At 49.1% G+C, this 22,991-nt stretch overlaps 2 protein-coding genes and 1 long non-coding RNA gene across 4 annotated transcripts in view; 2 read left to right on the forward strand and 1 right to left on the reverse strand.

Moving 5' to 3' along the window:
• Positions 1-22,991, forward strand: part of KCNIP3 (potassium voltage-gated channel interacting protein 3) — an 86,003-nt gene that overhangs the window by 39,256 nt on the left and 23,756 nt on the right. The window contains exon 1 of one of the 2 annotated variants that reach the window (XM_045446970.1): positions 18,425-18,554. The exons of the other annotated variant lie outside the window; for it this stretch is intronic. Coding sequence (XP_045302926.1) covers positions 18,452-18,554 — 103 coding nt within the window. The 5' untranslated portion in view covers positions 18,425-18,451. Of the gene's footprint in view, positions 1-18,424; positions 18,555-22,991 lie in introns of those variants that run through there. 2 annotated transcript variants of the gene reach the window in all.
• On the forward strand, positions 4,694-5,451 carry LOC123581163 (60S ribosomal protein L23a-like). Its single transcript, XM_045446971.1, is given in 2 exon segments — positions 4,694-5,128; positions 5,131-5,451. Coding segments are annotated over 2 exon segments (471 nt in total). The 5' UTR covers positions 4,694-4,935; the 3' UTR covers positions 5,409-5,451.
• Positions 13,784-17,826, reverse strand: LOC123581164. The gene is made up of 3 exons (XR_006703648.1): positions 17,523-17,826; positions 16,621-16,736; positions 13,784-14,704 (listed from the first exon to the last, which is right to left on the reverse strand). It is a non-coding gene; the product is annotated as an uncharacterized LOC123581164 (long non-coding RNA).

Consider the following 22,991-nt stretch of genomic DNA (forward strand, 5'->3'; position numbering starts at 1 on the left):
GGGATGGAGGCAAGGGCGGGTCTCAGATCTAGGATTTCCAACCCCAAGCCCAGGGCTTTGGCTTCTCCCCTGCTGCTTCCCATCTCAGACCCCAAGGTTTTAATTCCCAGGCCATTCATCCACATCTAGCTGACGCAGGGCATCTGTAATAAGCATACCTCCCTGAGCTGCCAGAGGCCACCACAAGAGCTGAGACACCAACACCAAAGTGTCCTGAATGGAAATTCCCCAAGACACCCTTGGGCCCTGGGCTTGAGTTCAAACAAAGAAATGCTTATGTTCAAACTTCTTTACAGATCAGCAGCAAGGATGTGACTTCAGAGCACTTAGCATCAGTGTCATAAAACATGAGGATTGATGACCCTGTGTGACTGGGGTGAATGCCAGGGAGAACAAGCAGACTCTGAGTTGGCCAACAATGCTTCCTGTGTATATTTTGTGCACAGGGCCCCAGCCTAGATTCAGCATGATATACTAGTTAACATGTGCATGGAGCCCCTTAGCATATACAACACTCTCACTTACATGGGTACACCTGATTATCACAACAATACAAGGAGGTGGGCCAAGGGTTAAGGAGTGTTTTCCCCACTATGGACATAGGGAAACCAAGGCCCAAGGAGGTGAGAAGCAACATAGCTTAGGGCACAGAGCCTTTGATCTCCTGACTCCCCGTTACCCGGTCCTCTTGCCAACACAGAGAGGTGGGAAAGCCAAGTTCAGCCAAGAAAAATAAATTTACCCAAAGAAACTCACAGACTCACATGGTGGACATTGTACAAACTGTAAGTGTCTGCAGGGAAGTTGCTGAGAAGAACTATAGTTGGCCTCATTCAGTCCTGTCATTCTGGGGCTGGTTGGTTCCTCTGGACTGGACCTGTATAAGGGTAAGAAAAGACATAGGAAGAGATTAGAAGTCCTCCAAATGAGAGAGGGAATAGGAATCTTCTATCACAGGGACCTAAGAAGTGAGATAAGGGGCTCTGAAGACAAGGTGGCCTCAAGTGTCCCTCTTTCCATTACCTGTTCACTATTCCTAGACTCTTATAAACCCTTGGAGTTAATATCCAAATTAGATGAGGATTTGGATATGCCTTGGGTGCAGATGGAGGCATGCAGAGATATCCTCTCTTCCTGACCAAGGTGTAAACAAACAAGGTCACTGGGCAAGCAAAAGAGAGTTTTCCATAAGTAGGCAGTGAGGGGCCCACTACCACAGTAAGAATTGGAGAATTGTCCACGTATCAAGCAGCTCACTTTTCTCATGCCTTCCAAATCTTTCCAGACCATGAGAACCATGGGAGGCTGAACTGCTCAATTAAGGAACATAAAGTTCCTTTCCTTCCAGAGATCACTGGTCCTGATTCTAGGATTTTCAAGATGTGGTGAGATCCCATGATGCCTGTAAGGGGAAAAAACTTATTCCCAGAAGTTGATTCTGACCTTGGACACTTCATCTCTTTAGTACTTCTTGTGGAATGTATCTACTGATGATAAATTCTCTCAGTTTTTGTTTAATTCAGAATGCCTCAATTTGCCCTTCTTTTTTGAAAGACATTTTTGCTGGGTATAGAATTATAGGTTGGCCAGTGATTTCTCTTTGAGCACTTTGAAAAAATGTTATTCCATTGTGTTCTGGCTTCTATGGCTTTTGTCACAAAGTCTACCATCATTTGTATTATGTCCCTGAATGTCTCTTTCCTCTGGATGCCTTTGAGATTTTCTCTTTACCATTAGTTTTCAGCAGTTTGACCATGATATGCCTAGCTGTGGCTTTCTTTGTATTTATCCCCACCTTGGTTTTGTTGAGCTTGTTGAAAATGTGGCTTGATATCTTTCATCTGTTTTGGAAATTTTTCTGCCATTGCTTCTTCAAATTCTGATTCTGTCCCTTGCTCTCTCTTTGCTTCTTCTGGGGCTCCAATTACACCTTTGTTGGGCTCATTTACACATCTTCCTTATCTTCTTTTCTGTTTTTTTCCCCTTTGATATTCACTTATAATCCATTCACATTTACTGTAATTATTGATGTGGTTGGATTTCCATGTGCCATTTTGCTACTTGTTTTCTATTTGTCTCTTTTTTGTTCTCTGCTCCTCCTTTACTGATATCTGTTGTGTTAAATATATATATTTTTAGGTACCATTTTAATTCCTCTGTTGATTTTTAACACTGCATTATTTGGACTTACTTGCCTAGTGGATCCTTTAGGAGTTACAATGTACACTTTAATTCATAACAATTTACTTCAGAGTAATATTAACTTAATTCCAGTAAAATATAAAAACTTTCCACCACCATATTGTCTTTTTTCTCTTCTCCTATATGCTATTATCATCACATATATTACATTCATATATATTATAAGCCAAAGCATACAGTGCTATAATTATTGGCTTATGCAAACATATCTTTCAAAGAAATTAAAGGCTGAAATAAGAAAAAAACTGTATTCAGTCTTTTAAATTTATCCAAATAATTTAAATTGCTGCCATGCTTCTTTTTTTTCCTATGGATTTGAATTACTTCATTTCAGCCTGAAGGACTTCCTTTAGTATTTCTTGTAAGGCAGGTCTGCTAACAATGAATTCTCCTTGTTTATCTGGGAATGTCTCTATTTTGTCTTCATTTTTGAAGGATGGTTTCAGCTAAACAAAGAATTTTTGGCTGGGGCTCCTGAGTGGCTGTCAGTTAAGAGCCCGACTTCGGCTCAGGTCATGATCTCGCAGTTCACAAGTTCAAGCCTTGAGTCAGGCACTGTGCTGACAGCTCAGAGCCTGGAGCCTGCTTCAGATTCTGTGTCTCCCTCTCTCTCTCTGCCCCTCCCCTGCTTGTACTCTGTCATTCTCTCAAAGATAATGAACATAAAAAAAGAAAAGATAAGAAAAAGAAAAATAAATTAAAAAAGAGAATTTGGGGCTGATAGGTTTTTTTTTCCTTTCAGCACCTTGAGTATGTTATTCTACTGCTTTCCAGCTATTTCCATTATTTCTGATGAGAAGACAGCTATTAATCATATGGTTCCCTGTATGTGTTGTGTCATTTTTCTCTTGCTGCTTTCAAGATTTTCTCTTTGTCTTTTTATTTCAACTGTTTGATTGTGATGTGGATAGGTGGGGATATCTTCATGCTTATCATATTTGGAGTTCTTTCAGCTTTTTGGATCTGGATATTCATGCTTTTCATCAAATTTGGGAATTTTTGGCTATTATTTCTTCAAAATTTTTTTTCTTTTTCTTTTTCTTTCTTTTTTTTTTTTTTTTTTTTTTTTTGTCTCTCTCTCTCTCTTCTATTCTTCTGAGAATTTCATCACATATATATTGGTATGTTTAATATTGGCCTAAAGGTATCTGAGACTCATTTCAATTTTCTCCAATGTTTTTTCTCTCTTTTCTTCATATTGGATAATTTCTATTCATCTATCTTCAAGTTTACTGACACTTTCTTCTGCTAGCTCAAGTCTGCTGTTGAGTCCTTCTAATGAGTTTTATTTAAAATATTTTTGCAGGGGCACCTGGGTGTCTCAGTCAGTTGAGTGTCCGACTTCAGCTCAGGTCATGATCTCATGGTTTGTGGGTTTGAGCCCCGTGTCGGGCTCTGTGCTGACAGCTCAGAGCCTGGAGCCTGCTTCGGATTCTGTCTCCTTCTCTCTCTGCCCCTCCCCCACTTGTGCTCTGTCTCTCAAAAATAAGTAAATGTAAAAAAAATTTTTAATTTTTTAAATGTTTATTTTTTTTAATTTTTTTTAATGTTTATTTTTGAGAGAGAGAGACAGAGTGTGAGCAGGGGAGGTGCAGAGAGAGAAGGAGACACAGAATCTGAAGCAGGTTCCTGGCTCTGAGCTGTCACACAGAGCCCAATGCGGGGCTTGAACTCATGGACCCTGAGATCATGACCTGAGCTGAAGTTGGACACTCAACTGACTGAGCCACCCAGGCGTGCCTAATGTTTATTTTTGAGACAGAGAGAGAGAGAGAGAGAGAGAGCACAAGTGGGGGAGGGGAAGAGAAAGAGAGAGACACAGAATCTGAAGCAGGTTCCTGGCTCTGAGCTGTCACACAGAGCCCAATGCGGGGCTTGAACTCATGGACCGTGAGATCATGACCTGAGCTGAAGTTGGACACTCAAGTGACTGAGCAACCCAGGCATGCCTAATGTTTATTTTTGAGACAGAGAGAGAGAAAGAGAGAGAGAAAGAGAGAGAGCGCACAAGTGGGGGAGGGGAAGAGAAAGAGAGAGACACAGAATCTGAAGCAGGCACCAGGCTCTGAGCTGTCAGCACAGATCCTGATGTGGGGCTCAAACCCATGAACCGCAAGATCATGACCTGAGCTGAAGTAGGACATTTTTTTTTTAATTTTTTTTTTAAACGTTTATTTTTGAGACAGAGAGAGACAGAGCATGAACGGGGCAAGGGCAGAGAGAGAGAGAGAGACACAGAATATGAAACAGGCTCCAGGCTCTGAGAAGTCGGCACAGAGCCTGATGTGGGGCTCGAACTGACAGACCGTGAGATCATGACCTGAGCTGAAGTCGGCCGCTCAACCGACTGAGCCACCCAGGCGCCCCTGAAGTAGGACATTTAACCGACTGAGCAGCCCAGGCACCCCCCTTCTAATGAATTTTAAATTTTCAGTTATTTCATTTTCCGTCTTCAGAATTTTCATACAGTTTTTTTATGTTTTCTGCCACTATATTGAGATTCTTCATCCACTAAGTCATCAGTCACACTTTCCTTTATGTCTTTAAAAATGACTTTCTTTAGTTCTTTGAATATATTCATAATAGCTGCTTTGAAGTCTTTATCTGCTAAATTCAACATCTAGCAATGCTCAAAGATAGCTTCTATTGGCTATTTTTTTTCCCTTAAGCATGAGTCACATTTTCTTCTTTCGTGGCATGCCTTGAAATTTTTTATTGAACGCTTTCACGAAGATGGCGCCGAAGGTGAAGAAGGAAGCCCCTGCCCCTCCCAAAGCCAAAGCCAAAGCCAAAGCAAAGGCTTTGAAGTCCAAGAAAGCAGTGCTGAAAGGCATCCACAGTCATAAAAAAAAGATCCGCACGTCACCTACATTCCGATGGCCCAAGATACTGTGTCTCTGAAGGCAGCCCAAATATCCTTGAAAGAGCACCCCAGGAGAAACAAGCTTGACCACTGTGCCATCATCAAGTTCCCCCTGACTACCAAGTCAGCCATGAAGAAAATAGAAGACAACAACACTCTTGTGTTCATTGTGGATGTCAAGGCCAACATGCACCAGATCAAACAGGCTGTGAAAAAGCTCTATGACATTGACGTGGCCAAGGTCAACACTCTGATCAGGCCCGGTGGAGAAAAGAAAGCATATGTTCGACTGGCTCCTGACTATGATGCTTTGGATGTTGCCCACAAAATTGGGATCATCTAAACTGAGTCCAGCTGGCTAACTCTAAATATAAATTTTTTCAACATAAAAAAAAAAAAAAAGGGGAGTGCCTGCGTAGCTCAGTCGGTTGGGCAGCCAACTACATACAGCTCAGGTCATGATCTTGTAGTCTATGAGTTCGAGCCCCGCATCAGGCTCTGTGCTGACAGCTCAGAGCCTGGAGCCTGCTTCCAATTCTGTGTCTCCCTCTCTCTCTGCCCCTTCCCTTCTTGCTCTCTCTCTCTCTCTCTCAAAAATAATAAACATTAAAAAAAATTTTAAAAGAATAAAAAGAAAAAAGAAGTTTTTTATTGAATAATGGGTCAGACACATGTGCAGCTTCATGTCGTGGACAGTGTCTGCTTCTCCTGCACGTCACCTTTGTCATCAGTGTTAAAGGCAGTAAGAGATAGATATGGGTTCCAGTTCGTTCTCACTTTTTCTCCCTTCGTATCCAGCCTTTTCCCCTATATTCTGGTCTTGCTGACCTACAGCAACTTCAGGCATATGTGGAGGCAACAGCCTTCCATAGACTTCTTACCCCACTCCCCCAATTGTGTAAGGTCTCATTCTTATAATAAAGCCTTTATTCTATATCTCTCATAGTGGTTCTGCTTCCCCGATCAACCATAATGGTGCAAGATCCCAATTCTCTGTTAAAATTTAAACTTCATCTTTGGATTCATTTGGTCCATTTCCTTTTCTATTTTTGGAAATATACTAATTGTAGTTATTTTGAAGTCCTTATCTGCTAACTCCAAAATCTGGGTCATCTCTGTAGGCTTCTATTAAGTTCATGATCAGCCACTTTTCCTTCTTCATATGTCTAGCAATTTTTTATTGCATGCCGAATGATGTGTTTATTATGCATGTGAATGGTAAGTTGTAGAGGCTCTGGGTTACCTTCTCTCCCTCAAAAGAGTGTTGAGTTTTGTTCAGGAGTTAACCTCCTGGCAAATCACACTCCTCTTGTCCAAGCTTGCTTTTAGGCTTTGTTAACATACGTCTATTTCAGCTTTTTTCTTATTTATGAAGTGTAGCTGTTCTCTTGAGGAATTACCTTAATCCTAAACTATGGCTTTTCTGGGACCTCAACAGAAAGCCTAAGTTGTTCACCAGTGTTTGGCTGGGCTCAACCCTTGATATTTTCTCACAGTTCTAGGAGATTTCAGTCCCCCCAACCGCTATTTTCTGTAAGCCCTCCTGGAGTCTCTCTCTGCTCATGAACAGCCTAACAATTGACCCGAGGGATATTTTCATAGATTTTGGGGCTGCTCCTTTTCTGTGGCTCCCTCATTTCCAGACTCCTGCCCTCTCAAATCATGGCCACCTTGGCAGTCTCGAAGTCTTATCTCTATCTCCTGAATCCAGTGTGACCACCAGTGCTAGGATGTTCTGCTGCTCAGCATTTTGGAAAATATGCTCAGAAATAAAGAAGAAATGAATGTGGGGATCATTTAGTGTGATTCTCAAGGATCATTACCCTATGTTAATTGATGTCCAGTGTCTACATATAGTTGCTTTACATGTTTTGTCTAGACTTTACAGTTGTTTTCATTGGTAAGGTAAGTCTGATGCCAGCTACTCATCATAACTGGAATCTTCCTTTTCTGCATTCACAGGGGCTGAGAGAGGTAATGTCATTTGTATGGTTAAAAACACAGATGTGGGGCGCCTGGGTGGCTCAGTCGGTTAAGCGTCCGACTTCGGCTCAGGTCATGATCTCGCGGTTTGTGAGTTCGAACCCCACGTCGGGCTCTGTGCTGACAGCTCGGAGCCTGGAGCCTGCTTCCGATTCTATGTCTCCCTCTCTCTCTGCCCCTCCCCTGCTCACACTCTGTCTCTCTCTCTCTCTCCTTCAAAAATAAATAAACATTAAAAAAATTAAAGACAAATAAAAACACAGATGTATTTAAACTCACCTATGTTCCTGCTTGGTCTCTGAGTGTCAACAGGATGTATGATGAATCCTTTCTTTGTGATAACAACAGAAGCTTCATCCCCTGTTGGATACCTCAAATGGGTGAAAGGCACTGTTCTAAGTGCTTTACATGCACTAATTTATGTTACCCTCATACTCACTCTGTGATATATGTATTATCATTCCCATTTATAGTTGCAGAACTGAGTCTTGTTGAGGCTAAGTTACTTGCCCAAGGTCACATGTCTAATAAGTAGAAAAGCCAGGATTTGAATCTAGACAGTCTGTTTTCAAAGCCTGCACTATTTTTTTTATTTTTTTTAACCTTTATTTATTTTTGAGACAGAGAGAGAGAGAGAGCATGAACAGGGGAGGGTCAGAGAAAGAGGGAGACACAGAATCTGAAACAGGCTCCAGGCTCTGAGCTGTCAGCACAGAGCCCGACCCGGGGCTCGAACCCACAGACTGTGAGGTCATGACCTGAGCCAAAGTCGGATGCTTAACCGACTGAGCCACCCAGGCGCCCCAAAGCCTGCACTATTAACCACCATGCTACACTGCCATTTAAAAACAATCTCAGTATTTTTTTTTGAGAGAGGCAGAGAGAGAGAGAGAGAGAGAGAGAGAGAGAGAGAGACCCAAGCAGGCTCCACACTGTCAGTACAGAGCCTGATGTGGGGCTCAAGCTCACAAACCACGAGATCATGACCTGAGTTGAAATCAAGAGTCAGATACTTAACAGACTGAGCCACCCAGGCACCCCTCAATATTTTTTTAGATTTTGTTAAAAATGTAAGTTATGACAAAATCATTGTTTGAGCAGACTATTAAAATGTATGGTTTTTCCTCCCAGGCTGCATTTGGAACATACAGAATCTGTCAGCTTCCTTCATTTCTCTCAGGGAGGTTCCCTCCTTTCTGCCACTACCTGGGTGCAGGCTACCTTCACCTTTCACCCAAGCTCTTCCCTGTTATCATCATGGGCTTCTCTGCCTCCAGGCTTCAGAGTACATTCAAACCCCAGCTCTGCCTCTTACCAATGTTGAGCACTTGGTGTACATCTCTGAAGCCTCAGTTTCTCCTCAGCTTCATGGAACAGAAAACCTAAGTAATGGTGATTTATTTATTTTTTTAATATACTCTGAAGGCAGGGGAGCCTGGGTGGCGCAGTCGGTTAAGCATCTGACTTCAGCCAGGTCACGATCTCGCGGTCCGTGGGTTCGAGCCCCGCGTCAGGCTCTGGGCTGATGGCTCAGAGCCTGGAGCCTGTTTCCGATTCTGTGTCTCCCTCTCTCTCTGCCCCTCCCCCGTTCATGCTCTGTCTCTCTCTGTCCCAAAAATAAATAAACGTTGAAAAAAAATTAAAAAAATATATATATATACTCTGAAGGCAGTGTCACAGAGAGATGGGTGGTGTGCCTCACAACCCCTGCCTCCCCATCCACCTCCTGTGCTGACCACATTGGCTTTTTGAGGTCCCTGCCTTGCCTGATGTCTGCCTGTTCCTTGCCAGTTGCCAGTCTTGTGACTGGGAGCTTCCTTTTAAAGGTTTAATCCCCAACTGAGGGCTCCAGCTGTTTGTTCTGCCCTTCTCCTCCCCACCTCCAGGTTGCTCCACCCTCCAGCCCAATGATTGGGCTGTTTTTCTTGGCCCCAGTCCTCACCATACATACATACATACATACATACATACATACCACATCTTCTTTATCCATTCATTGTCAATGGACATTTGGGCTCTTTCCATACTTTGGCTATTGTCAATAGTGCTGCTATAAACATGGGGGTGCATGTGCCCCTTCAAAACAGCACACATGTATCCCTTGGATAAATACCTAGTAGTGCAATTGCTGGGTCATAGGGTAGTTCTATTTTTAATTTTTTGAGGAACCTCCATACTGTTTTCCAGAGTGGCCGCACCAGTTTGCATTCCCACCAGCAGTGCAAAAGAGATCCTCTTTCCCCACATCCTCACCAACATCTGTTGTTGTTAATGTTAGCCATTCTGACGGGTGTGAGGTGGTATCTCTTTGTGGTTTTGATTTGTATTTCCTTGATGATGAGTGATGTTGAGCATTTTTTCATGTGTCGGTTGGCCATCTGGATGTCTTCTCTGGAGAAGTGTCTATTCATGTCTTTTGCCCATTTCTTCACTGGATTATTCATTTTTCGGGTGTTGAGTTTGATAAGTTCTTTATAGATTTTGGATACTAACCCTTTACCTTATATGTCATTTGTAAGTATCTTCTTCCATTCTGTTGGTTGCCTTTTAGTTTTGCTGATTGTTTCCTTCATAAGTAATGGTGATTTAAATGAGACCAGGGTTTAGTTTTGTCAAGCAATGAAAAATCCAGAGGTAGGTAGTTGTTAGGTTTAGTTTGGCAACTCAAGTCATAATTTAGGAACCTGTGTTCTTCTCTCATGGCTTCAGGTACAGCCATCATAACCCATTCCAGAAAAGACTGAGGACAAATGGCAAAAAGGCATATGCCAGCTGAGTCTGTCTTACTTTCTTTAAGGTAGTTTCCTAGAAATCACCCAATGATTTCTGCTTATATCTCATTGGCCCAGACTGTGTCATATGGCCATCTCTAGCCACAAAGGAAGCTGGGAAATGCTTTTCTTTTTTTTAGCAGAACACATTGTTGCCCCCAACAAAATGAGGATTCTGCTAGAGAGAAAGAAAGGAAGAACAGATCCTAAGTCTATGCAACCAGAATTCTGTGCCATAGGGGTAAATGGTCTCATTTCCTCCATAATTAGGGTTGACATGAGGATGATAATTCTTTTAAAGCATCTAGCAGATACCTGGCTCAGACAATGGCAGTGAATATTCTCAGCCTTGAGGAACTTTTCTAATAGCCCATCTAAGAAAGATCTTCACAAAAAACTATGTAGAATGCTCATCAGGACTACCCACAGAGTAAGGGCTCAATAAATATTTGTGGCATTGACTTGTTTAAGACCCACCCAAGGAGAGGGCATCAGTAAAGGCTAGTAAGACACAATCTAAAGCCTTTTTAAAGCCCTGCATTGGAGGAAGTCGACTGTCTTGACTTGATATCACTTTACTCAGTCGGTAGGGTGATAAGACTGTGGGCCTTGGGCCTAGATACTACAAAGACACAGACATGGTAGCTTGTCTGTCCCAAACTACCCCTTACTTTCTGCCTCATTAGAGAGCTCTGGTTTTAGCCCCAGGTTCAAGTGTCTCCCTTCCTCCTTTAGCTACAAGTAGAGCTGGGCCTTCTCCCTTGCCCTGGTCCTGATTGATCTGAATCATCACGTTTGCATTAATTAGGTTAGATCAGGTGCTATAGCAATGAGACTCTCAAAACTCAATGGCCTAAGGACAAAGAAGTTTATTTGTCTCTCCTGTGACCATCCTGAGGTGGGTGTGCAGGTTGGTGAATGGCTCTACTCCACACAGATATACAGGGCCCAGGTGCCTCCCACCTTGTGGCTCTGCCAACTTCTTCATATCTGAACTGAAGAACGGAACAGATTCAGATAATTTTCTGAAATACATTTCGTTCACGAATTCTCATACTTGTTATCTAAAACTCAGGAATCTGGTAGATTTGGATGATACAGTATACTGCCCATGACCTGACATTACTACAACAACTTTCATATCTGAATTCGGAAAATGTGTTGATTTGGATAGTGAGGATCCTCGGGCTATCCACCCTGGCAGTGGAATGAGAAAGCTTAACTACCTACCTTAGTTCTGTTCTTTGGGTCCAGCACCTTGCCTGCTGTCCTCCACAGTCCCAGCCTTGCCTTCCATTCCCTGCCCATTTCCCTCTCAGCCACATTTCAAGTTAGGTGTTGGGAAATGTGTCCTCCTTTAGGGCCATAGAGCTTTGCAAGTTTTCTGCTAGTGCAAGTTAGAAGGGCCCAGAGTTATTGTAGGTCTCGATTACTCACAGGCTTTGGGGAGCCAGACTTCTGGCTTCTACCACAATGTAATTCCCTCAAACACCTGGTCAGTTTCTGGTCCATTTACTTCTAGTCAGTTTTGTGTTCAGGAACCACTACCAAAGTTCTTTTCTGAATATGGTTCTCCCATAGCTGCTTTATTTCCTGGATTCCTTGTTATACCTGTTGTGTCTCACTTGAGGCCATCTTTGTTTGGCTGATAAATCTCAAAGGACTTTTGAAAAATGCTTTTTGCAACAATCTTATTTCTATAGTTTGGCCCAAAAGTGTTTGCTTTTCCAACATTGTGAAGCCAACATTGTATATGGTGGCTCATTGTAATTTTCCAACATTGTATATGGTGTCTCCCTCTTCCCTTCTACCTCTATTTTCAAAATAGCCAGCTCTCAACTCATTTCTCTCTTTCTTTAAGAGAGTTTTTTAAAGTTTATTTCTTTCTCCCTTAATATCTCAGGGTGAGTGTTCCAGGCTGGTGGGCAGTTCTGTTCCATGCGGTCATTCAGGGACCCAAGTCCCTTCCATCTTATGGCTCCACTCTCTCCTCCCCTTCCAGATTTGTCGTGATCTACATGGCTGAGGCTGGTCATCGACATGTCTGGGTTCTAGCCAGTAGGAAAAGAGAAGACAGAATGAGTGAGAGACTCACTCACTGACTTAGGGCCTCCATCCCCAAAGCAGCACCCATTACTTCCACTGGCAAAAATTTAGTCACATGGCCACACCTGATTACAAAGGGGTCAGAGAAATGCTGTCACCACTGGGCAAACATGTGTCTAGTTAGTACTTTTTTTGCTGTAGAAGAGAGGAGAATGAGTTTTGGTGGAGAGCTAGCAGACTCTCCTGCAGTGGTGGTCTCATTCCTCTCACTGACAACAGATCTAGGCATCGCGTGTGAAATAATTCCAGCCATGAAACATGAGGAATTGTTCATGAGAAGAATTAACCCAGTTGTTAATGGGTAAGTCTTCTTCACTATAAAAAAGGAAACATAGGAAGAGATGGTCCCTTCTTTTTTCCCAGGACATTGTCATGTCAGGATGTGATGTCTGGAATTAGGCATCCATCTTGTGGTCATGAGGGGAGCAGGAGTAAGGTTGATGATTTGAGGCTGGAGGTGTATGTAGGTAGATACATGAGCCCAGGTCCTTAATGATACTACTGGATCTGAGCTGATTGTCCCTGGTGCCACCCTCCTGCTGGACTTCTGTGTGTGACACTGTACAGTCCCTTATGGGTTAAGCTAAAGGAATGAAGGTTTTCTGTTATCTGTTGCCACAAACCTCCCACATTTCATCTGAAGTTGGGCCAGAGCAGATGGGTTCTCAGAGCAGATGTGTGGATGGGTTCTGTGTGGCCCCCGGGAGTGTGTTTGATTGGAAGAGTTGGGCAATACCATAAAGCAAAGAGAAGTAGGCTCCTTTGGTGTCACTTCCTAGGTTGTCCTGGCTCTGAAGAAGGAGCATCTCCGGGAACAGGGCCCATCATGCCTGTCTTGGGATGTTTTCACATCCATCAGCTTGTCAGGTTCTCAGAGCTTACTGACAGGCAGGTAAATGTCATCAAGTGGCCACATTTTAAAAGAAGGAAAGGAAGGCTCAGAGAGGTGGTGTGCCTTAGCCAACTCTGCTGACAGGTTAGGGTTGGAACTAGGGACTTGGCCCTGGTTCTCTTGGACTCCCAGTCCAGTGTTCCTGCTAGTGACACCAGGATAGCCTCTGCTAAAATAGTCGGAGGAAAAGCATCACCTGATGTTCCATTAACTCTTAACTATTTCATAAATTCGTTGAGGCAGGTAATACTTATACCTTCAGGAAGTTTACAATCCAGTGGGAGAACAGAAACAAGTAAATGAACACAGAAAGAAATAGCTAAACTCACACAGTGAGAACTATAAAAAGGGAAGAGGATGGGGGGTGTGGTGGAGACCAATAAGGGGGAGCAGGTCAAGGAAGCTACTTGGCAGAAGTGATGCTTAAGCCGAGAACCAAAGGATAAGTAGGCACTAATTAGCTGGGTGAAAAGGAAGAGGAGGAGAAAGAAGAACATTGATGGCTCAGGGAAGAGCATGCCCAGAGATCTAGAGGTGGGAGAGTGGGGCCCACTCAGGTAGCTGCAAGCGTGGCTGGGGTCATGTGAGCAGGAAGGAGAGGAAGGGCCCAACCACACTGGTCTAGTGCGGCATGGCAGGACTGAATTAAAATCGGAGGCTGTGGAGCTGGATCGTTTGGGTTCAAACCCTGACGCTGTGTGTTATCTGCTGTGTGCCCTTCAGCAAAGAATGAACCACTCCGTGCTTCGATCTCTTCCTCTTATCAAATCCCTACCTTATCGGGAGCTGCGAGAAATGAAGAAGCTGGGTGGTGTTGAAGTGCTTGGTACGTAGTAAGTGCTTAGTAAATGCCAGCTGCCCTTATGGGCCGTGTTAAGGATTTTGGTCTCTGTTCTGTGAGCAATGGGGGTTACATTGATCAAGACCCTTTTGGTTGCAAAGAACAGCAACCCAACTCACACTGGCTTAAGCAACAGTAGCGGGATTTATTAGCTCCTGTAACTGAAAGATACGGGTTTAGCTGTGCCATCAGGCACAGCTGGGTCAAGGCATATAACACTGTCAACTGAACTTGGGCTATTCATTCATCCTGCTTTCTCAAGAAATAACCTCATTCTCCAGCTTGCTGTCCCCACATGGTGGCAGGGTGGCCATTTAGCTACCATAGTGAAAGAGAGTGCCTCTTTCCTGCTTGTCCCAGGGCCACTCATGGAGGTCTCTCATTGTCTTGGCCCCCAGCTGGTACCCATCCTTGAACCAATCCCTGTGGCAGTGGAGGGGTGGTGTGCAGTGGGAAAAGAGGAATTGGTGGTGATTGACCAGTTATATCCCCAAATCTCCGAAATCACTGGCCTGAGGCTGGCAGGAGCAAGGGGTTCCACAAAGGAAATTGGACGGCTGTCGTCGAATCCAGGCCAACATAACCAGGGTTGAGTCAGAGAGCCACTAGGGGTTGTAAGCAAGGGAAAAGCAGGCCCTGATGTCCATCTTGAGATGACCACTCTGGTAGCTGAATGGGGGGAAGAGATAGGAGGAGGACAGAGTGGAGATGGTCACTCTATTGGTGGTTGGCATCACGAATCCAGGAGAAAGGGACAATGGCATGGCCAGCCTGGGGGCAGTGGAGCAGAGAGGGGTGAGAAAGGCGCACAGTGCCAAGGTGTGTTGGTAGACTGGGCAGCAATGGGACAGGAAGATTCCGGTCTAGACCAGGGTTTTGGACTGAGCCCCTAGGACGGGGAGCTTGAAGGAAGGGCAGGTTTGGGGGAAGGTTGATACTTCAGCTTTGTAAGCGCTGCATCTGAAGAGCCTTGGGACACCCGTGGGGAGGAGTCCTAGAGGCGTTTCTTTGGGATGTGGAATTCCAAGGGCACTCTTGTCTGGTTCCTATGAAATATGACAAGGAGAAATAAGTTGAGTGATGTCTGGTCTGCCCAGGAGAATGTCCTAGAACCAAGAGTGGCCTGCTCTCCAGGAGGGCTGAGACAGGAACAACTTGCTGGGTGTTTGCCGGGAATGGGTCCCTCAAACAGCATGTGTGAAGTCCAATCCCTCCCTTAAAAGTCAAAAGACCTTTTGAAATCCTTAGGCAGCTAGGTAGTCAGTAGGCTGGGGCAACCAATGAATGTTGGTCAAGCTGACAGGGTCCCAACCCACAGGAGCTGACAGTACAGCTGTGGTGAGAAGTGAGAAGCACGGGACGGCATGGAAGATGTCTGGGCAGACATCCCAAACACAGCAGAGTGGCATGACTCAGGCAGCAGAGGCCGGGGGGGGGGGGGCTTCTGAGGAGAAGGGGGTTGATGCAGGGCTGGTATAATCTGGGGAGGCTTCCTGGAGGCAGAGCTGGAGCGGTATCAGTATTCTAGGCATAGGAAGACCATGACCTTAGGTGCAGGATGCAAGGCTTGGTTTGGGGTATGTCCCAGCCCACCCCAAAACAGCTGAGGCTGAGCTGCTAAAAACTTTCTAAATTGGACCAGGACACCAGGCCTCTCAGAGCCTCCCAGACACCCTGAGGTCTTCAAGTGAGGGCTCAGGACTCCCCAGCCTTCTACCAGCATCTGGGGTAGAGCGACTGCTCCCTCCACATTGCCCCTCATCTTCCCCTACCTCTACCTCCCCAGCTCTCCGCACCCTGCACTGCAGAGATTTCTCCATATGTGCCCCTCCCCTAAGCCTGCCCCTTGGGGGATCCCAAGGCAGGGAGCCAGCAGGGAACACTGTCAACACCCAGTATGCTTCCGGCTGAAGGAGGCACTTGGGGGATGTTAGGGATGGGGCAAATGACCCTCTAGAAGGGGAGCTACAGGCAGCTGGGAAAGGCCTGGCCTGGCACTTCGTGGGTGTGGGGAGGATGTATGGGGCCTGGGGGCTTGTCTGCCAGCCTCCCTGTCCAGGTCCTGTGGAAGAGGGGAGTGTGATAGGGCCATCAACCCAGCCTCAGTGGACCTGGTTGGCCCCAGAGCTGGCAGGCCCCAAGCTAGTGAGAGAGCAGGGGAGTCAGTTTCCCATCCATTAGGCCCATGGCCCAGGCTGCTAATGCCGAGCGGACATTCTGCTCTCATCCCTGGTATCCACTTAGGCATCGTTAATATTTTACACTGCATAGCCAGGGGATCGATGTCTCATTTATAGCTCAGTGTTTATGAGCAGCCATTGAAGCTTTCACAGGGAAGATGCTCAGGAACACCAGGGGAAACTGAGGCAGGGGAGCAGGGGTGGGCCAGCCTCAGGAGGACCCTCCATACGCCTTCCTTTGCTTGCCCAGTTCTCTATTTCACACCTGGCACCCTGTACACACCCAGCTCCGAGAACACATCATAAAGGGCCATCAGAGCCTGTGACACAGGCCAGCCCTTGTCTCACTTGATCCCCTACAAGCCCCTGGAGAGGTGGGATTATCATCCCCATTTTAGGAAACAGGCTTAGAGAGGTTAATATACTTTCCACCAGACCATTGATTGAGGATTGGTGGCAACTAGCTGGGACACAGGCTAGATTTTGCTCAGCACGTAAGTGTGTAAATTAGAGTGCAGGAGGCTCTTGAGCCTTTCCAGACTTACACACTTTAGCAACTCATGTGCTCCAACAGCGCCGCGTTCTCGGGCGATCATTAGCATCTCTGCTTGGAACTCTTGCCTCTTTGGTCAGTGAAAACTCACCGCATGCCCACATAAATGCAATTGGAAGCTGTGCGTTTACAGTTCTTTAAAAATATCTGCAATAACAGACTTTTAACTAGGTGTGTTAAATAGTGAGATTGAACTACATAGGCCAGAAGACACCCGGCAGCCTCTCACCTCCGTTTCCACTGGAACCGTGCGTTAGGCTGCGTCAGCATCTGCTAGAACCCGGGAGGCCTGCGCTCCACCTGTGCGTCTTCCCCAGTCCGTCCTCTAGCCCTCGGTTTCCTGAACTGTAAAATGGGGAAGAGAAACGCCCAGGGGGAGCCCTTAAGGATTACAAGTAAACCTAAAGGTTTGGCTCACGGACGCCCGCTCCAAAACGACCCTCGGCCGGCCGGCCGTGCACGCTGGATTTCCCACCCCACCCGGGCGCCGAGCTCTGTGCCTGGGGAGCATCACCCGTTCAGTATTTGTCGAACGAATGACCGAGTGGGTGGCAGAGGTTCATAAATGGAAGCTACCATTTTTCAGACTCTAGGTCCAAACAGGCGTGGAGCGGGGCTGGATTTCCCCCTCCCCTAAAGCCCCGGGCGAACTGAGGAACTTGGTGTTCACAGCAGCCCGCTCTTCCCGCCGTCTCAGCTGGGGGCTGGTGAGGACACCTGGGGAGTGCAGCGCCCGCCGGAGGGCAGCAGAGAGCCACGGCTTCCGCCCTCAGGTCCGGGAGTTCGGATACTTGGTGGATCCCGGGCTCCGCCCTGCCACGCCCCCACCTCTCCCCTTCCTTTCTCCTTCCTTTCCTACACATCGCCCCTGGGCAGGAAGAGAGCGATCCACAAACGAATTAGCACTCCCGTGCACTTGGCATCCGCTTAGCTCTTTCCCACATCCGGAAAGGCAGGCAGGCACCAGCCCCTCCGTGTGGAGGAGTCCGCAAGTCCGTGACTCGACCAAGGTCATGCAGCAAAACCAAGAGTGAAACTCCGTTCTGTAGTCTCTAATACCAAAGCCCACACTCCCTCCAAAAGTCTGGAGCGCACACGGGTTTCCAGAACTGGATAACTTTGGATACCAACTTTTCTATTTTCAACGGGGGGCAGACCAGGGCCAAGTTCAACCTCGAGCCGAGGGCTGATGGTGTGGGAAATACCCCAGGGAGAGAGGGCTTCCCCGATCCCCCGAAGGCCCGCTCTGCGCTGGCCCGCGGGGCGGTGAGCGGCGGAGGCCAGGCTCTGCACCCCTCCGCCAGGAGACTGGAGCTCCGACTCCCCGCACAGAGCGAAGCTGCGGCTCCCTTCCTCTCCGGCCTCCGGTCCCCCTCCCCAGCCACTCAGCCCCCACCTTGTACGGGCAGTTGGGTAAAACCACCGACCGCGCGGCCTCCGGGGGGGATGGCCGGGTGGCAATGGCTGTGCGCCAGGCTCGGTCAGGGGGCTGGGCTGTGAGGGGCGGGGCCACCTCCCTCCGCCCCTTCCCGGGCTCGCGCGGGAGGGGGGGGCGCGCCGGGGACGCCTCCCCGGGTGGTCGCCTTGCCTAGGCCAATGAGCGCGCGGGGAGCGATGGAGGCTGGGGCGGCCGGGAGCACCCGGGACCCCCGCAGCCGCCGCGCCCCCGTGTCGCCGCGCCCCCGTGTCCCCGCGCCCGCGGGGCTGGAGAGGGGGCGAAAGAGGCGCGGCGCCCACGCCGGCCATGGAGGCGTCTCTGGCCCGCGCCGGCCGCCCGAGCTGCGCTCCGCGCCGTCGCCGCCGCGCCTCGAAGTTTGCCGGCTGACTCGGAAAGTTGCGCTTGGGCTCTGCCGCCGCACCGCGTCCAACCTCCCGGCCTGCCCAGTTCGCCGCCGCCGCCCTTCGCGGGGCCTCGGCCCCGTCGACACCCGCAGCCCCGCCTGCCGGGGGATGTGAGCCGCGGCCTCCCCCAGAGGCCGGGCGGGCTGCACTGGCCCCGGCGCCTCCCGAGGCACGCGCGGGCGAGGGGCACGCCCCGGCCCCAGGCAGCCCGGGTCGCCATGGGCATCCAGGGCATGGAGCTGTGCGCCATGGCCGTGGTGGTGCTGCTGTTCATCGCCGTCCTCAAGCAGTTCGGCATCCTGGAGCCCATGTCCATGGAAGGTAACGCGTTGCCATCCGCCCCTCCGCCGGGGCCAGCAGTGTGTAGGGAGGGAGCAGCAGTCGCGCTCCCGGGCGCGGGTCTGCGGGGCCCGCGAGGTGAGGCCCTCGGGCACTTTGCGCTCAGCGGCTCTGGCCTCCAGAGCCGCCGCCCCCTCCCGACTCCTGAGGGCTGGGCCTGGAACTAAGGGGATGGAGAGGCCTGGGGCTCCAAGGAGCACCGGAGGGGATGGACTGCGGCGCTAGGGTGGGCGTGAGCGAGATGCCTGCTGACACCCTGAGCCATTCTAGGCCCGCAGGTCCCAGCCACCCCGGGTGAGCACAGCCGGCTTGGGCCGCCCGCCCGTTGGTGGGGAGGTGGCTCGGGGTGTAGATGACTGGAAGGATCCTCAGCTCAGGGTGCCTTATGATGGTGAATGATAGGAGACCTCAGCCACATCACGGGGGGTTGCCCCTTTCGCCCCCTGCCCACATCCAGTTCCCCCTCCCTAGGCAAGGCTCAGGCCCGGGGGCTCGGTAACCAAATCCTCGGCACCACATTTCTGTCCCAATAAAATATTAATTGAGGAGACAGACCTACTCTTAAATCAGACAGTGGACAGTCACCCTGGGACCCCTGACCGGAGACCTTCCAGCTGCTTCCCAACCTTTGGCACCTCCCTAAGACTTCTGGGCAGGTTAAGAGGAGAAGCCCCTCTAGGGAACACCCATTCTGAAGGGGACCTTGACCCCCCAGGGCTGTAACTTTCCCTCCCCCCCACCCCCACCCCCAGATCCAAAGAGGCGGTTGCAGCCCAGTACCTCTGCACGGTGGGGCCAGCCTGTCCTGTTCTGTCACCTACACTCCCTTGCTGTCCTCTCAGAGGAGGACGGGCATTCTGCCTGCCTCAGCACTCTGCTGACCTTGCCAGGCTCCAGCTCCTGGGACTGAAACTCAGAGACCCAAGCAGGAGAGGGAGGAAGAACCTGTCCTTGCCTCTGAACCGGCAGCCCCCCCCCACACACACACACAGCCTGAGGATGTGCCCCCAAACTCCTCTGAGGGCAGGACAGGGCACAAGGGCTTGAAGCAAGGCCCTTCCTCCATTTTGCCTTCAGAGCCCAGAGCCGGCTCTTTACCTGAAGTCCATGGCTATGTGCCCTGAAGAAGCCATCAGGCTCCATCACACCTTTTCTAGGTGAGTTCGTGGGACCCAAAGAGAAGGGATGTGATCAAGGTGGTTCTGAGAGGTGCCACCTTGAGCTTTAAATTTTACTTGGAGAGGAAAATTGCCCACACTGGGCCTGCACTTGTCTGGATGGTGACCCTGGCTGGGGAATCTATGACAGGGGATTTAGTGGGAATGGGAAATGCCTTTGCTTGGGGTGAGATGGGGGAATGAGCATCCCCTGAGGACCCGCGCCTCCCACAGGCCACTAGCCTATCCTGTATACCCTATCTTTTGCCCACCTGGAGTCTTCGGTGGGTGTGGATGGTGGTTGGTGCTCAGGGAAGCCATAGCCCCTACATCCTTCTTCCCCATTTCCTGGACCGTCGTGGGGCCACCAGGGGCCAGGAGGACTAGTGGCCTCATTCTACTTGGTACTGCAAAACCTTCCTACCTGATCCTAACTCCCAGGTGTGGGCCTGTGAAATTTGCCTTGGTGACGTCTAAGGAAAAAGGGATTTCTTTGCAAGGTGGATAGTATGCCCGAGACTACCGACGCTTTATTCAACCTGCTAAAAAAAAAACAAAACAAAAAACCCACTTCAGGCTCGAACGGAGTGCCTCCTTTCTGGTACAGTTACCCACCTGTGCCCTTTGGAGTTGTGGTGTCTTGAGGCGGTGGGAGGAGCGGAGCCTCCGTGTCCGCCAAATCTGAGCTGGGATCCTGCCACCCACACGTGCTGGCGGTAAAGCTTCCTTACCCTTTCTGAGCCTCGGTTTCATCACCTGCGAAGTGGGCCGTGGCAGACTTGTAACTAGTCAGTGGGGCTCTGAGGCCTCCAGCACCATTCTTGGCATGTAATAAATGTGCAAACTTTGTGAGCCATTGGCATCACCAGTGATTAGCAATGGAGTGATTACTGGCACTAACAGGACTGATTCGTGGTTGAAGACATTCTCTCACTGAAACAGTCCTCCCTTCCTGCATCAGAGGGCGAGGGTTAGACGTTCCAGATGTTCCGTGTTGATGGGGAGTGGTGTCCTTTAAGTGCCTGGAAGGCCCATTGGCCCGGCGGTGTCTAAGGGACCGTTAGATGGGGCTGCATGTCGTTGTGTGTGTCTCTCTTGTCCCCCCTGAGCTTCCGTAGTTCCCATCTGTGAGACACCAGAGTTACAATGCCCCTGGGATTGTTAGGAACTAATAGATCTGGGTTCCAGGGATGCAGCCTTCTAGAAGTAGCTGCCGAAACTGAAAGGTCCTCTGTCTGTCCTGAGTCTCCTGTCAGTGTCTGTCTCTGGGTGACTCTGTGGGGGGGAGTTCCAGCCTGGTCTGGCCACTAGCTTACTGGGTGACTTTGGCGCCTTTAACATTCTTGAGCCTTAATTTCCTCATCTGTAGAATTAGGATAAAAGCATGTTTTCCCCTACCCGCTTCCCAGGGGTGTAGTGAACTAAAGCACTTTGGAAAAGTTAAAAGCAGAATTCAAATCTAAGGGACTCCAAGGGTAGGACACCAGTAAAAAGTGACCCTGGGCTGGTAATCCTTGGTGCTTGTTTGCAAGCCTAACACCAGACCTTTTTGTCTACATCTGTGCCCCAAACTTGACTTTGGCTGCTGTGTCTCTTCTCGCAGTCCAGATTTCCTAAGTTCTAGACTCGTAGCTCTCAGCTGAAGGCAGTGTGGCACCTCAGTGGCCATCTGGTGATGTCTGAAGACATTTTTGATTGTCGCAATTGAGGAGAGAGTGCTACTGGCATCTAGTGGGTAGAGGCCAGGAAGGCTGCTGAACATCCTGCGACGAACAGGACGGGACCCACGAGAAAGAACGATCAGGCCCAAATGTCAGTAGTGAGGTTGAGAAGCCTTTCTCTGGAAGGAGCAGTAGGGGCTAGGTGGCCAGGGCCTAGAACAGCTGCTTTTCAGCCCTGACTTAGTCACTGACATGCTGTCATTAACTTGGAAAAGTCACTCTTCCTTTGTGAGCTCTGTTTCCTCGTCTATAAGTGGGGCGTTGGATTAGAGGCACCATCTCCCCTGGGAACTTTCCCTGACCGCTCTGGCCCCCTGGCCCTTGAGGTTGTGTTAGGTGACACTGTTCTGAAATTTTCTGTGTCCCCATCCCCACCCCATATGGCCTTTCCAACGGTGTCAGTGACTTGTGTCTATACACTTATGGCCCCAAAGCGTGCCCAGCACTGCCTGGCAAACAGCAGGTGTTGAGTAAGTATAAATTATATGCCGCGATCACCACACATTTAGTGAGCACTCTTTGTATGCCAGGCAGTATGAGGCCACCAGGAGCACAGGTGATGCAGGGGCTTGGCTCTCTCTTTAGGACATCCCTGGGCAGGTGCCCTCTGACGGGAGGCCCCTCTGGCTGGGGAGGGGACGGGGAGGCTGAATTGTGACATGGGAGTATAGGTGTGTGAAGAGACAGAAGTGTGAAGGGGAGAATCAGGGGCGCCCAGATGGAGGTGTGCACAGCCTGACCCACTGCCCCTGCTCTTCCCTCTTTGAGGTGGCCTCGCAGCCCTGGCTGACAGAGGTGGCCTGGGAACTTGCCGGGTCCACAGCTGCCTCTTGGCTCTGAGCAGGCCCGAGGGGTGGCCATTATTCCTACTCTTCTCTTGCTCTGTATCTCCACCCAGCGCCCTCTGTTGCCTTTGCCGGGGGCCAGCCGACACTCTCCGTACCTCGGCTGGCGTCCTCCTTGGCAGGGTCTGCCACCCTTTGTAAATTGTCTGTTCCTCGGGACCCCTAGGCAGTTTCCAGGTCTGATGCTGACGGCAACGACAGCAGCCCACATCTAGTGAGCGCTATCTTTGGGCATCTCCTAAGTTTGTCCCCAACAGCAGGCCCACTCTGTAGATGAGGAAACTGAGGCTTGGGGAGGGTAAGTAACTTCACTGAAGTTATCCAGCCAAGGGGTGGCAGAGCCAGGACCTATCCCAACTCTGGCACGCCTGTCCTGGATGCGTCTCTAACTCCGCAGGGCCAAGGAGCCACGGACACGTCCTTGCCTCTTACCGTGAGGGCGCTAGCAAGGCAGAGTGGAGGCAGCTGCCTGGGTCCAGATCCAAAGTGGGCAAAGCCTCCCTCATCGAGCTGCTGTAAAGACTAAATATGTGCCTGTGTGTAAGCTCTCGTAAAGCAACGCCCAGCACAGAGTAAGCACTTTAAAAGTCCTACCTCTTGTTATTTCTTGCCAAAAACGTGCTAGCCCAAATTCCCCCCAGCATCACACGTCACTAACCATGTACTAGAAGTTAGTGGGAGAGGAGAATGCACTTA

Source organism: Leopardus geoffroyi, chromosome A3, assembly GCF_018350155.1.
Source record: "Leopardus geoffroyi isolate Oge1 chromosome A3, O.geoffroyi_Oge1_pat1.0, whole genome shotgun sequence".
In the NCBI taxonomy this organism is placed as follows: Eukaryota; Metazoa; Chordata; class Mammalia; order Carnivora; family Felidae; genus Leopardus; species Leopardus geoffroyi.